Source organism: Oncorhynchus keta, chromosome 28 (assembly GCF_023373465.1).
Source record: "Oncorhynchus keta strain PuntledgeMale-10-30-2019 chromosome 28, Oket_V2, whole genome shotgun sequence".
In the NCBI taxonomy this organism is placed as follows: Eukaryota; Metazoa; Chordata; class Actinopteri; order Salmoniformes; family Salmonidae; genus Oncorhynchus; species Oncorhynchus keta.
The window spans coordinates 53,247,041-53,262,910 of NC_068448.1; the positions used below are offsets into that span (position 1 = coordinate 53,247,041).

The 15,870-nt window shown below is 39.1% G+C and overlaps 1 protein-coding gene across 1 annotated transcript in view; it reads left to right on the plus strand.

Annotated features, from left to right (window-relative positions):
- The window catches only part of LOC118361557 (cadherin-18-like), a 215,768-nt gene that overhangs the window by 79,082 nt on the left and 120,816 nt on the right, over positions 1-15,870 (plus strand). Inside the window, exon 3 of the mRNA XM_035741579.2 lies at positions 215-509. Coding sequence (XP_035597472.1) covers positions 215-509 — 295 coding nt within the window. The remainder of the gene's footprint in view (positions 1-214; positions 510-15,870) is intronic.

Here is a 15,870-nt window from a genome sequence, read left to right on the forward strand (position 1 = left end):
GATGTATTAGCTTACCAGCCCACTCACAACTAATAGGCTTCCTTTGATTTTCTAGAGAATAGCTCCATATTTTGTAGCATTTTGGACTGGCATTTAGCACTTATTAAATATTTAAGTTTTACAATTGCTATAACTTAAAGGAGTTAATTATCTAATAATTATGGTTATGCAATGTAATAGAGCTCTGATATGTTGTCTCTGGTCTCTCTTACAGCTTCATTCCAACTCAGACAAAGGGGATGGTTCCGTAAGGTACATTCTGAGCGGGGAAGGTGCTGGGAGTATATTCATCATCAACGAGGTGACAGGAGATATTCATGCAACTGAGAGCCTGGACCGGGAAAGGAAAGCACACTACGTCCTCCACGCACAAGCCTTCGACCGCAACACCGAAAAGCCCCTGGAACCAAAGTCGGAATTCATCATCAAAGTCCAGGACATCAATGACAATGCCCCCAAATTTCCAGATGGTCCCTTTGTAGCTGCTGTGCCTGAGATGTCTCAAGTGGGTAAGGACAGTCCTGTAATTTGCTACCTGCTTCCAATAAGTTAACTTGACTTTGCAGTATGCAAATACTAGATAAAAGACGTGGTGGCCATTTTGGCATTGTTGGAGTGTGTCCTTTATCTAGAAATTCTTATTTACAACATGTTATTATTTAAATAACTGGAATCTTAAGAAATAGATTGCGAATCGAAAACATCTGGCACAAGACCTCTGTGTTTAAGACATTCTAAAATATTTAACCCGACTATTAAAACTCTGACCCTGTTACACTACTAAATTCATTGTTAAAAGCCCATACATAGTTTTATAGTGTACACGTACAACAACAGGATGATAAAAACACGCAACATGTTCCATGTTCAGTTGTTTCCTCTCTTTTCATTTCCATTTTCATCTTTTCGTGTGGCAGTGGAGTCTTCCCTCCTTCCCTCTTTCTTTCTTTCTTTCTTTCTTTCTTTCTTTCTTTCTTTCTTTCTTTCTTTCTTTCTTTCTTTCTTTCTTTCTTTCTTTCTTTCTCTTTTTGTTTATATTTACATACTCTCTCTCTCTCTCTCTCTCTCTCTCTGATGATTCCCCCATCAGAGAGAGAGAAAGGAAGGTCTTTATGAAGCACTCAATAGTGCTCTCCGTCATCCCTCCGTCCCTCCTTCAAGACTCTGCAAGCCTCTGGAAACCTCTCCATCAAGGAGAGAAAGAGTCCAGTTGCCTCCTCCTGATATGCCTGCATCATGTGGCAGCATCTATGTTGTCTCTCCATTTTAGCAATGGACAAACAAAAGCTGTTTTTAGTGTTTTGTCAGTGCAATGGATTTCTCTCTGCCTGGCAGCCAAATGGCTCTAAAATGTTTTGCTGAAACATATCAGACTTGGGTCCAAAAAGTGTTGTGTTTTGCCCAGAATGGTGGCAAGCTTATATCATCATATTTTAGACTCTTGGTCAGATTTTTCAAAGTTGGTGATGATTGGTCTATCAATGCCACTTGTTGTGTTCTTTGAGAAGCTATCCTCCTTTCTGTCCACATTCACCCATTTTGGTGTTTATCGTTTTGAGCTTCTTAGGTGCTTTTGAAAAATGACAAAGTGATGGCCTGGGGTGGTCTAGCGAATAGGGCCTTCAGTGGAATTCACTCAGTGTACTGTATAGACCTGCACTGTAAACCCCAATGTGATGTCATGACTCAAAATACGCACGTAATATATCTGAGTACAGTTACTTATAGTGATTTGTAGTCATTACTCAAACCAATAGAGTCACTGTGACCATAAATGGGGTCCAGATTTGACTTGTATCAGCTTGAAAATAAAATAAAAAACAATGTTTTTTCATTGTATTATCTAAACCAGATCTATTGTGTTATATTCTCAAACATTCAATTCATATTTACAGAAACTTAAGTGTTTTCTTTCAAATGGTACCAAGAATATGCATATCCTTGGTTCTGTGCCTGAGCTACAGGCTGTTAGATTTGGGTTTGTCTTCAGGCAGAAATTGAAAAAAGTAGGGGGGTAGCTCTTAATCAAAGCCTATATTTTACACAATATGCTGGAAAACCTCAGTGCTTCAGGTAGCTTGGTATTCACATATGTGTAAGTAAGGTGACCAGTAGAGGTCGGTGTTTCAAAAAGCTTGGAATCTTGGAAAAAGCACCGGAACCACGGCAAAATCAGTGGGATCTCGCATTTTGCAACACACGGTTTGAAAAAAGCATGTGATCAAACGAAGCTTTGAACGTCAATAATTAAGTACTTCTGATAAAGTGATACATGCATCGGCACACTGCTTCGAAGTACACTGCTTAGGGATTTCGACAGAATTACCTACAAGCATTAACTACAAGTAAAAATATAATGTTTTTATCGTAACTTTCAAAACAATTGTTGATGTGACGTCTCATATAGATTTGAGTCAGTACCACATAAACATTTAAAGTAATAATTATGTTTAATTGACATTGAGTTCAACTTACTAGAAGTATTTGAGTTAAAAAAAAACTTGATTGACAGTGTGGATCTGTCCAAAATATATTGACCTCTGTAAACCCAATAAGGCCTGTAGAGGCCTTATCCATAAACAGTCAATATGACTGTCACGCCCTGATCTGTTTCACCTGTCCTCGTTATTTTCTCCACCCCCTCCAGGTGTCGCCTATTTTCCACAGTGTATTTATCCTAGTGTTTCCTGTCTCTCTGCCCCAGTTTGTTTCTATGTTTTCCAAGTCAACCCGTGGTTTTTCCATTTTCCTGCTTTTTGCTATTCTCCTTTTTCTAGTCCTCCCGGTTTTGACAATTGACTGTTTCTGGACTCTGTACCCGCCTGCCTGACCTTTCTGCCTGCCTTGACCATGAGCCTGTCTGCCACTCTGTACCTCCTGGACTCTGATCTGGTTTTGACCTTTAGCCTGTCCACGACCATTCTCTTGCCTACTCCTTTTGGATTAATAAACACTCCAACCATCTGCCTCCTGTGTCTGCATCTGGGTCTTTCCTTGTGTCATGATAATGACCCTTGATGTATTTATGCATTTTAATGAGCAGACATGCATTCCTTAGAGCTGTGTTGCTAAACATCTTTCTACAAACACCATGCATCCATGTTTATAAACCTCTATGAGGCCCTGTTTCATACTGGACAATAAATGCTTCGTAATCTCAATGTAAACGTATGATAAAAGCTGACAGGAATGTTTGATGTAGTGGCTGTAGGAATTGGCAGTTCACAAGCCAAATATTGGCTGAATGTGTTGGTGGCTCATTAACAAACTGCTATGTTAATGCAATTGGCTACTGGTTTGAGAGCTTCCATGTTGCATCTAATGTGTTGCTTTGACATTTTATGATTTGACTCAGTTGGGGAAAATCCACAGGTTTCAAAAGTTTCCCTGTTTCCTGGAAAAACGTTGCCAACCAGCCAGGTAGCTAGTCCCTACAACATGTAGAATCAATCAACATTGATGACCCAATGGGAGGAATCAAGGACTGTGATGGGTAAAATAATTACCCATTTTCTCTCCGTCCCGCTCCCCCCTTTTGCTTGTGTCCATTAAAGCTAATCCTCTTCGGCCTGCTGGCGTCTGTGGCATCAAATCGGCTGTAACAATCAACTGTCCTCACACTTCACAGCTCTAATTCCCCTGAGTTTGTCAATACCTGCTCTCTCCTTACCCATGAACGGGCTGTCTGGGAGTGTGGCGGCTAATTGCCTGTGGTTTTCCTTTTTGCTGTCTAAATTGATTAGCTGGGCATGTGCAAGGGTACTCCAACATTACCATTTCACTTCTCAGAATTTAACCGAAAAAAAAAAATATTCCGAGGCTTAGATGAAAGGGGTATCCATTTTCTACTCATCTACTCGACTCTGATCTCTGGCAAACACTCCTGCTTGAACATTTTTAAATGGACAGGGGGTGTGCATTTATACATTTCTCTCTCTCTCTTTCTTGTATACATCTTCCCTCATCTGGCCAGAATATTGTTGTTTAATTGGTGTAAAATACAAGTTAAAAGATTAAGGGTGTTTTCAACTGGTAAATGTGGAAGGGTGACAATCATTTTGAGTAACTAAAATTATATTTGTTCTGTTCTAGAACGTTTAGATATTAAAAGGAATTCAAGGCCCCAATATAAAAGATGGAACACACATTTCAATCCTCTACCCCCTTCCTCAATCTAAACCCTTGGCAAGTGAGAAATGGGTATCCCAATAGGTGCTGTCACCTGTCATAAAATACAGATCAATGCTACCCCATGGGAGCTGGCAAGAAGAAAGTAATTTTGTCTACGATGAAGTGGTTTTACATTTCTTCAATCCATATTACATGAAAAGTCATTTTTCAAGATGCTGTTTAACAGGGGGATTTAAATTTCAGTTTCTACCTGTCTGTTGCGCTAGGATTCCCCTTTCTGTCTTCTGAGACGATCATCAGTCTAAAAGCTTCAGGAAGTATCGCCTTAGCACTTACTGCTCTTGTTAAACTTTTCATAAAGCACTGAGCTCATTCGATAATCTACCCCATGAACTGGAATTGTTTTCAAACAGAAACAAAATATGTGGTAGTAATGCTGAATTGTCTGAAGGTGGACAATTTCTGTCTTTTTGCTGTGACTCACTGACTTTTACTGAATCCTATTTCAGATGGTCATCTTGAGCTCTCGAAACTGCATTAACTGGTTTGTGGTCCCTGCAATAAGTAAACAGCAGACAATGTCGATTAATGGATTGAAACCAATGGGAGGTAATGAAATTGAGCAGGGACAAGCCATTGGTAATGCTGCATTCGTAATCAAGTAGGAGGTGGGAATTTACTAGTTGTGATGTCTTAAACACCAGTTGGATGCATTCACATGCTTTGAACTCATTGAGAATCACTGATTGGTTAATGGTCATCATGCTGCACAAACCATAAACTAAAAGTACAGCTATCAAGCTTGTACACAAATGATTGTTTTAAGATAAATATATTAATAGATTGCTTTTTATAAATAATTTATTGTTGCATTTAAATGCCAAAAATGCTGTTGTCGAGCATGTGAGAGAAGTGGGAGCTCAGGATGATGAACGAGTTCCCACTAGTAATTACCATTTGGAGGGCCGTTAAATATTGTTCCCACTTGGTTATGAATGCAGCATCACAATAAGATGAGGTATGTGACATGGGTTCTAAAGGTCTCGAACTGTCATTCTGAATCCCATGTAAAATAATCTTTTGAATGACCAAAACATCACCAATAATATTTTTCCAGCTAGAAATGCTCAGCATTATTGATAATGTACGTTTTCTAACTATTAGAAAGTCCAAAAAACAGCCTGAGTAGGTGGGGAAGCTCACCTAGATATTAGAAAACACCCATGTCAAGTAACATGGACACATTGAGCAGTGCTGCGGTGAGATCATCTCAAGCAAATTTGCTGATACGCAAAGCAACTCATACAACATTGAACATTGCATGCAACATTCAATCCTGTCACACATTATGGTTTCACAAATGATTTATGAATTGTCAGCACTGTTTTATCGAGCTAGCTAGTTCATCTTGGACTATTAGAGTTGAAACTAGACAGGGTGAAGTCTGGGTACACTTCATACAGTGGGGCAAAAAAGTATTTTGTCAGCCACCAATTGTGCAAGTTCTCCCACTTAAAAAGATGAGAGAGGCCTGTAATTTTCATCATAGGTATACTTCAACTATGACAGACAAAATCAGAAAAGAAATCCAGAATTTGTTATGAATCTATTTTCAAATTATGGTGGAAAATAAGTATAAGTATTTGGTCAATAACAAAAGTTTATCACAATACTTTGTTATATACCCTTTGTTGGCAATGACAGAGGTCAAACGTTTTCTGTAAGTCTTCACAAGGTTTTCACACACTGTTGCTGGTATTTTGGCCCATTCCTCCATGCAGATCTCCTCTAGAGCAGTGATGTTTTTGGGCTGTTGCTGGGCAACACGGACTTTCAACTCCCTCCAAAGATTTTCTATGGGGTTGAGATCTGGAGACTGGCTAGGCCACTCCAGGACCCTGAAATGCTTCTTACGAAGCCACTCCTTCATTGCCCGGGCGGTGTGTTCGGGATCATTGTCATGCTGAAAGACGGGCCTGGACATGTACTGGCTTAAGCAGGGGGACACGTCTGGCACTGCAGGATTTGAGTCCCTGGCGGCATAGTGTGTTACTGAAGGTAGGCTTTGTTACTTTGGTCCCAGCTCTCTGCAGGTCATTCACTAGGTCCCCCCGTGTGGTACTGGGATTTTTGCTCACAAGTTCTTGTGATCATTTTGATCCCACGGGGTGAGATCTTGTGTGGAGCCCCGGATCGAGGGAGGTTATCAGTGGTCTTGTATGTATTCCATTTCCTAATATTTGCTCCCACAGTTGATTTCTTCAAACCAAACTGCTTACCTATTACTTATTTTCCACCATCATTTGCAAATTAATTGATTAAATATCCTACAATTTGATTTTCTGGATTTTTTTTCTCATTTTGTCTGTCATAGTTGAAGTGTACCTATGATGAAAATTACAGGCCTCTCTCATATTTTTAAGTAGGAGAACTTGCACAATTGGTGGCTGACTAAATACTTTTTTTGCCCCACTGTATATGATTTAACATGACTATCAAGGATATCAAACATTTTGTATGAAACATGTTCTTTGGTGGGGGTTTTTCTGCAGTTGTCTTCCAACAATCTTCTATACATGTTCTGTTTGCCATGTCTCATGATGTAATGACATGACAACTGCGTCACAGTTTTGGGCAACACTTCCCCTGCTTTTGTTCCATGCTGGCTGAATACCTAGCTAGCCAGTGACTTGCTAACACCAGACACAGATGAAATCAGAAACCTATAAGTATCTTTGCCTTAGATTAATAGGGGAAACCTGTAATTATACTGAACAAAAATATAAAACAATTTAAATAAATGTATTAGGCCCTAATCTTTGGATTTCACAAATGGGCAGGGTCGCAGCCACCCTCTGAGAGCCAGGCCCACACATTGGGGAGCCAGGACCAGCCAATCAGAATATGTTTTGCCCCACACAACAGCTTTATTACAGACTATTTTCATCAGCTGTCCTGGTGGCTGGTCTCAGACAATTCTTCTGGTAAAAAAGCCGGATGTGGAGGTCTTGGGCTGGCATGGTTACACGTGGGCTGCCGTTGTGAGGCCAGTTGGACGTACTGCCAAATTCTCTACAATGACGTTGGAGGCAGCTTATGATAGAGAAATGAACATTTAATTCTCTGGCAACAGCTCTGATGGACATTCTTGCAGTCAGCTTGCCAATTGCATGCGCCCTCAACTTGAGACATCTGTGGCATTGTGTTGTGTGACAAAACTGCATATTTTAAAGTGGCCTTTTATTGTGTAATGATCATGCTGTTCAATCAGCTTCTTGATATGCCACACCTGTCAGGTGGATGGATTATCTTGACAAAGGAGAAAGGCTCACTAATAGGGATGTAAACAAATTTCTGTTCAACATTTTAGAGAAATAAGCTTTTTTTGCATATGTAACATTTCTGGGATATTTTATTTAATCTAATGAAACATGGGGCCAACAATTTACATGTCGCATCTATATTTTTGTTCAGTATACATTTGCTGACACGCTCAGGCAAATAGCTACCGAGCTATGTAAACTATGCCGATATATGGAGACTCCTGCATTGTTGGTCACAAGGCAGTACTTATTTAAAATAGCAAAGAGAATAAAATGAAACGTCACAAAAGGTCACAAAATGCCCTTAATAATCCCACCTCCTGAAACACAGTATTTGACATGAGGGAGGGGACTTGTAACGTTATGATAAACTTTATAAATGTAGAAGAAAGTCATATTTCAGACGTTAGTCATCATATTTTGTTCTGGTTTCATCCAAATATCTTAAAAATACACAATTTTGACTGTACGGGACCTTTTTCAAGAGGATAAAATTATCCATCTTCTGAGCTAAGCCAAAAAACGTGGATCACAATAGCTATATTATTCTTCTGTTGGGCAAGTAGTAGACTATCTTTACTGGAAACATATTTTACTTATTAACAGCTTGAGACTCCTGAATGGGAATAACCAATAGGACATTTCAAATGATGATAGTATCATATAGTACCAGTCAAAAGTTTGCACCCACATACTCATTCAATGGGTTTTTCTGTATTTGTACTATTTTCTACATTGTAAAATTATAGCGAAGACATCAAAACTAGGTATGAAAGGGCACATTTGGAATCATGTAGTAACCAAAAAGTGTTAAACAAATCTATTAATATATATATATATGTTTTAAATATATTTATTATATATTTTTTATATATATATATTATATTTGGACATCTTCAAAGTAGCCACCTTTTGCCTTTATGACAGCTTTGCATACTCTTGACATCCACTCTACCAGCTTCATGAGGAATGCTTTTCCAACAGTCTTGAAGGAGTTCCCACATATGCTGAGCACTTGTTGGATGCTTTTCCTTCACTCTTTGGTCCAATTCATTCCAAACCATCTCAAATGGGTTGAGGTCTGATGATTGTGGAGGCCAGGTCATCTGATGCAGCACTCCATCACTCTCCTTCTTGGTCAGATAGCCACAAATGACAGTTCCACTAAGCACAAACCAGATGGGATGGCGTGTCGCTGAAGAATGCTGTGGTAGTCATGCTAGTTAACTGTGCCCTGAACTCGAAATAAATCACTGACAGTGTCACCATCAAAGCACCCCCACCTCATCACAACTTCTCCTCCATGCTTCACAGTGGGAACCACACATGCGGAGATCATCTGTTCACCTACTCTGCGTCTCACAATGACACAACGGTTGGAACAAAAAATCTTACATTTGGACTCATCAGACCAAAGGACAGACTTCCACCGGTCTAATGTCCATTGCTCTGTGTTTCTTGGCCCAAGCAAGTCTCTTCTTATTATTGGTGTTCTACAATAGTAGTTTCTTTGCAGCAATTCAACAATGAATTGCCTGATTCACACAGTCTCTTCTGAACAGTTGATGTTGAGATGTGTCTGCCACTTGAACTCTGAAGCATTTATTTGGGCTGCAATCTGAGGTGCAGTTAACTCTAATTAACTTATCCTTTGCAGCAGAGGTAACTCTGTGTCTTAACTTTCCTGTGGCAGTCCTCATGAGAGCTACAGTAGTTTCATTATAGTGATTGATGGTTTTTGCGAATGCACTTGAAGAAATGTTAAAGGTTATTGACATTTTCAGCATTGACTGACCTTAAAGTAATGATGGACTGTCGTTTCTCTTTGCTTATTTCAGCTGTTCTTGCTATAATATGGACTTGGTCTTTTACCAAATAAATCTATCTTTTGTGTACCACCCCTACCTTGGGCTCCCGAGTGGCGCAGTGGTCTAAGACACTGCATCTCAGTGCTGGAGGTGTCCCTACGGACCCTGGTTTCCAGGTTGTTTCACAACCGGCTTTCATTGGGAGTTGCATAGGGCGGCGCACAATTGGTCTGAGGTAGGCTGTAATTGTAAATAAAAATGTGTTCTTAAATGACTTGCCTAGTTAAATAAAGCAAAAACAACAAAAAACTTGTCACAACACTGTTAATTGAAATGCATTCCAGGTGACTACCTCCTGAAGCTGGTTGAGAGAATGCCAAGAGTGCTGTTATCAAGGCAAAGGGTAAAGAAAAATAAAGAAAACCCCTTGAATGAGTAGGCATACTGTATGTCTTACTTTGAAGGTTTGAGAATGAACCTCTCTGTGCACCGAACCCATTAGCGGGATTAAATTCAACAACATACGGTGATCGCTACATAAATAGTCATTCGAAAGCCTACAATCTTGCTGATCCAACTGTGTTTTCAGATTTGAAAAAAGGGATTTACTGCGAAAGAATACGATGCGATTATCCGAGGACAGAGCCCAATAAAAAAAATATTTCAAAGTTGCAATAAAATTAATTGTTTACCTTTGACTATCTTCCTCTGTTTGCAATCCCAATGCTCATTGTTACACAATGAATGGTGTTTTGTTTGATAAAATCTATTTTAATATCTTAACACAAAACATTTTGTGAACTGCTTGTGTCGTGAATTCCTTCTCATTAAATTTTCAACGACACATTCGATGTAAATACACACACTAAACGTGACTTTATCCAGTCATGTTTGGTTTCATTGCACTCAACTGGTTGTTTGTAACACAACCAAACTGATGGGTCATTTCGCGGGACGTATTGACTGAAAGAAACCGATTTGAAGACAACAAGTAATGAAATCATTGTGCACCAATGATATGACCGCTGATTCGTTGATTGACTGTATTGTAACCCAATGACCACTGATAGTCTTGAAATCTAGCTTGGTCGATATCCAATGAGCTGAGGTCATCGGCAGTATGTAATGGTTATGTGTTGGAAGACCAACCCATGTAGTAAACTCCGGCGTAAAGAGGGTCATTCGCCATTGAAGATTCATACTGGAAGGAGCCACGCATGTTACGCACAGCACTATTTTGGTAAAGTGCATCTTCAGCTGTTTATAAATCAATCAGTATGGCGACTAAGTCAGGGAAAGCTAAATCTAAGTCTATATATACAGATGTACACATAATTTTAGAAGAAATTGATCTGGAAAGTGAGACAGAGATTGTTGGAGGACGATTCATTTAGCTAGCATAGCTTTGATTCCCAAATGGAGGAATATTTTTCAACGGAGAGGACCTCATTTTGGACTGGTAAGTTCTTCTCATGCTAATGACGTTGTTTGTAATTAATAATTTTAAATATTATTTGTGATTTTTAAATTTTTTAGTAGCAATATATAAAAGTGTAATGAAATGTGTAAAGTACACGTTGGCTATACATTGTGGGAGGGAGTATGTTTGTATGTATGTGTATGACCCATAGCCTATGTTTGTGTGTGTATATATACATATTGTGGATTAGAGGGAGCATGGCCGAGATGCGTGTGTCTCCCGCTCCACCTTACCCCACCCCTCATGAAATAGCCTATTTGAGGCTGTTGAGGGGAGGGCAGGCCCACAACAATGGCCAAAGTGAAATGGAGACAGTAGATAAAGCTGGTCTGTTGTAATATAATAAAGACAGTAGATCTAGCTGGTCTGTCATAATATAATAGAGACAATAGATCTAGCCAAATGTCGTAATATAAAATAGACAGTAGATCTAGCTGGTCTTTAATAATAGAAATGAGATAGTAGATCTAGCAGGCCTATAATAATATATTCAACCTTATGTTCCCTGTGCTCTATATACAGTATATCTATTTATTATACCTGTTGATATACGGCTCATATGTGAAACTCTTTTAACTGAACATTTTCTTTCACAGTGACACTGACTCCGAATGGGAGCCCCCAGTGCCAAGGTGTCCATCCCCCACTGAAGCTGGTTCATCTTGCCGGACACCTGTTGTCTCAGCTACTGGGGCATGGACTGCAAAAAAATGTATCCATTCCAACTGCAATAAAGGACTACAACAAGTGCATGGGAGGTGTGGACCTGTCAGATGCACTGATAGGCTATTACAATGTTCTCCAAAAGACAATGAAATATTACAAGACCTTCTTCTATCATTTCATCGACATTGCTGTGGTGAATGCATTCATCCTACACAAGGAAATGGCTAAGAGCTGTGGAAAGCCCCCCATCTCACAGCTAGCCTTCAGAGAGCTGCTCATCAAGGAGCTTGCTGACTACAGCACCACAGCACCACTGCACCACGTTCTGGCCCCTCTACCTCTGTCCCTTCTGCTCCTGCCACAAGTGGTGTTCATCTGCCCAAATGTATTTCTGCAGGCATGGATGTGTCTCAGGGCCAAAGGGGCACAGCATGGAGGTGTTGCTGTGTTCTTTGCAAAATGAAGTCCCCCATTACCTGCACCACATGCTTGTTGACCCTCTGCTTTACAGCAGAAAGAGACTGCTATGGCACCTGGCATCAGCAGCACAATATTGTGTAGAGGACTGAGGGTCTTCCAAATATTGAAAGTGTTATTTTGTAAATGTATGTTTTTTTTTTTTTTTTTTCGGGGGGTGTTAGAATACCATTTTGGTATTTTGTATATATAGTTATTCCATTCAAAATGTATAACTTCACCAATTTGGGTACATGTGGGCTACTTATGTGGGACACCTGGGTGACTTCATGATAAATGTCATGTAGCACACTTATTTTGGAAGTTATCTTTTCTGAAACTTTGCAAAAGTACTGTTGCCCTCTTATGTTTTTCACTGAAATTGTCCCCATCATCCTATCTGAATGTTTGTTTTGTCTTGTTCATTTTAAAGATGATGATACAACAATAAAAATAAAAAACTTGTGTTTTTTTCATTGTATTATCTAAACCAGATCTATTGTGTTATATTCTCCTACATTCAATTCACATGTACACAAACATCAGAGTGTTTTCTTTCAAATGAAAACAAGAATATGCATATCCTTGGTTCTGGGCCTGAGCTACAGTCAGTTAGATTTGGGTATGTTTTCCGGAGGAGCTAAAAGTAGGAGGGTAGCTGTAAGAGGTTATTAAACAAATCCCAAAGGTAACCATTCTCTGTGCCCTTGTCACGAGAATTATGTTCTCAATGTTCATAACCCAATTCAATTACACTACTCGGTCTGCAACCCAGGATTTGTAAGATACTGATTGAATAAAACAGACGGAGGCCCAGCTAAATAGACAAAATGTTTATTCACAAGAGCACTAGTTCATTGTACAAAACCATTCATTTTATACCAGCTCCTTACTCACATACTTTTACACACAAACAGCAGATATCATATGCACATACATACACATGAACAGTATGTATCCTACGCACATACTGTATCAATACCCAGCCGACAAAGATTAGGGACCGTGAGAAGCACTCCCTGTCCTCCCTCAAGATTAGGGAGTACTCACTGCCCTCTCCCAAATCTCTCAGAGGCCTCTAGCAAGGTCGGCACTGAATTTTGCTCAGACAGTCTTTGTTTAAGATACTAAAATGATATATTGTAAAGATGTATAATTTTACTGACTAAAACTACACACATCATTAATAATAATTTTATGATCCTAATCAATTTCATACAATCATATGGTTTCAGGGTGGAATATTAATAATAATAATAATAATAATTACATCAACAATCCACCCTTAATGACTAAATAATATACACTGATACCTCAAATACTATATTGAAACATAAATGGTATACAAGAATAATTCAAACCAATAAATACATGTATGTACATCTGATATTCAGCAATGACTGTTTTAGGCCTATAACGTTTCCTGTTAGGATTTTTAATACAATATTCATTAAAAAACAGTCTTAAACATTAAAACAGTCTCATCTAACATTGGCTCCTTGTAGTTAAAAGAAACGGAGCCATCTCCTAGGCCTGGATGCCTGTATTAGTCATCCCACTGGCCGGAGCTCGGAATCGGTCCATACCTCACCATCTGTTGCGTCATTGACCTTTCCAGAGTCCTGGAAATCAAACCCCTCACACAGGGGAACAATCAACATCCAAACAGCACCAAAACACTCATACAGGTGAAAGTTGCCCACAACACAGTGATTTTGACATTTTTCCATTTCCCAAACATACTGTCAAACCAATTTGTTAGAGAATTATCCACCCTTGAGTTTTCCGCTAAATCATGAGCTAAAAACAGCCAGGGCCTTGGTCACTGATTCTTCTGGAGCTGTGTTATTACAATTTAAACATACAGCAATAGCAATGTTATAGAAAAAATACATGTACAGCAATGAACCCCAAGCATTCTACATACCCCGACCTTTTCTGCCAATTAACATATCGAGAGTCAGTCTATTTTACCAGGTCATGAGGGAGGTGGCGGATAATTGGTCAGAGAACCGCTTTACTGCGTCCCCAGTATCATTCACAAATCTCTGGTGATTATAAAAGATGTCATTAATCCAATCCACATTTTTATTTATTGTCAACCACCAAAAGAACGTAGTGGTAAAGTCTTCACCTATTGGATTCATGGCTTTGAATTAATCTGAAACTTCACTGAGGATGCCAATAGCATCGAGACAAAACTACTCCCATCCTGGTCAAAACTCCTCCTGTGCCTACTTTAGCCTCCTATAATTGGCCTCTGATGACTTAATCTACCCATGGTGTCAGATTTCAAAAATGCTTTACAGCTAAAGCACAACATATGATTATGTTATGTCATAGCCAAGTCGAAAAAACACAGCCATTGTTACAGTCAAAGATAAGAGTCACAAAAAGTAGAAATATAGATAAAATGAATCACAAACCTTTGATGATCTTCATCAGATTACACTCATAGGACATCATGTTACACAATACATGTATGTTATGTTCGATAATGTGCATATTTCTATCCAAAAATCTTAGTTTACATTGGCACGTTACATGCAATAATGTTTTGATTCCAAAACATCCGGTGATTTTGCAGAAATACTCATAATAAACATTGACAAAAGATAGTGTTATTCACAGAATTATAGATAGACTTCTCCTTAATGCAACCGCTGTGTCAGATTTTTAAAAAAACTGATGATTTTCATCAGAAGGCACTCCCAGGAATCCCAGTTCGACAATAAATGACTGATTTGTTCCATAAAGTTCCATCCATCTCCAAATAGCCACTTGTTGTTAGCGTGTTTAGCCCAGTAATCCATCTTCATGAGGCGCAGGCACTTCCCAGACAAAAACTCGAAAAGTTCCGTTACAGTCCCTGTCAAACAAATCAATCTTTAGGATGTTTTTAACATGTTCCAACCGGAGAATTCCTTTGTCTTCAGAAAAGCACTGGAATGAGAAGTAACTCTGTCGGGAGTGCGCGTCATGAGACCGAGGCTCTCTAACAGACCACTGACTCAAATGGGTCTCATGAGCCCCTCCTTTATAGTAGAATCCTCAAACCAGTTTATAAAGATGATTGACATCTAGTGGAAGCCCTAGGAAGTGCAACCTCATCCATATCTCAATGTGTATTCGGTAGGCCAAGCTTCGAAAAACTACAAACCTCAGATGTCCCACTTCCTGGTTGGATTTTTCTCAGGTTTTCACCTGTCATATGAGTTCTGTTATACTCACAGACATCATTCAATCCGTTTTAGAAACTTTAGAGTGTTTTCTATCCAATAACAATAATAATATGTATATATTAGCATCTGGGACAGAGTAGGAGGCAGTTCACTCTGGGCACGCTATTCATCCAAAAGTGAAAATGCTGCCTCCTATCCCAAAAAGGTCAACTTCTCTAGAGTAGGGGGCAGCATTCGAAATTGTGGATGAAAAGCATGCCCAAATTAAATGGCCTGCTACTCCGGCCCATAAGCTATGATATGCATGTAACTGGCAGATTTCGATAGAAAACTCTCTGAAGTTTCCAAAACTGTTAAAATGGTGTCTGTGAGTATAACAGAACTGATTTGGCAGGCGAAAACCTGAGAAAAGTCCATTCAGGAAGTAGTTTTTTGTTGGTTTTGTAGTTTTCTATTCAATGCCATTACAGTATCCATTGACATAGGACTCAAATTGTTTCAGGCTTGTATTCTGATAAATGAGGGCGTAAGACCAGTCTGAATGAGTGGACCCTGACGTGTCACAGAGCTTTTTCATGCGCAATCCCAAGAGTGCCTTTCTTGTTTACCTTTTATATTGACAACGTTATTGTCCGGTTGAAATATTATAGATTATTTAGGCTAAAATTAATCTGAGAATTGAATATTAACATCGTTTGACATGTTTCTATGAACTTTACGGATACAAATTGGATTTTTTTGTCTGCCTGTTTTGACTGTGTTTGAGCCTGTGGATTACTGAAGAAAACGAGCAAACAAAACTTTATCGAACAAAAATAACATTT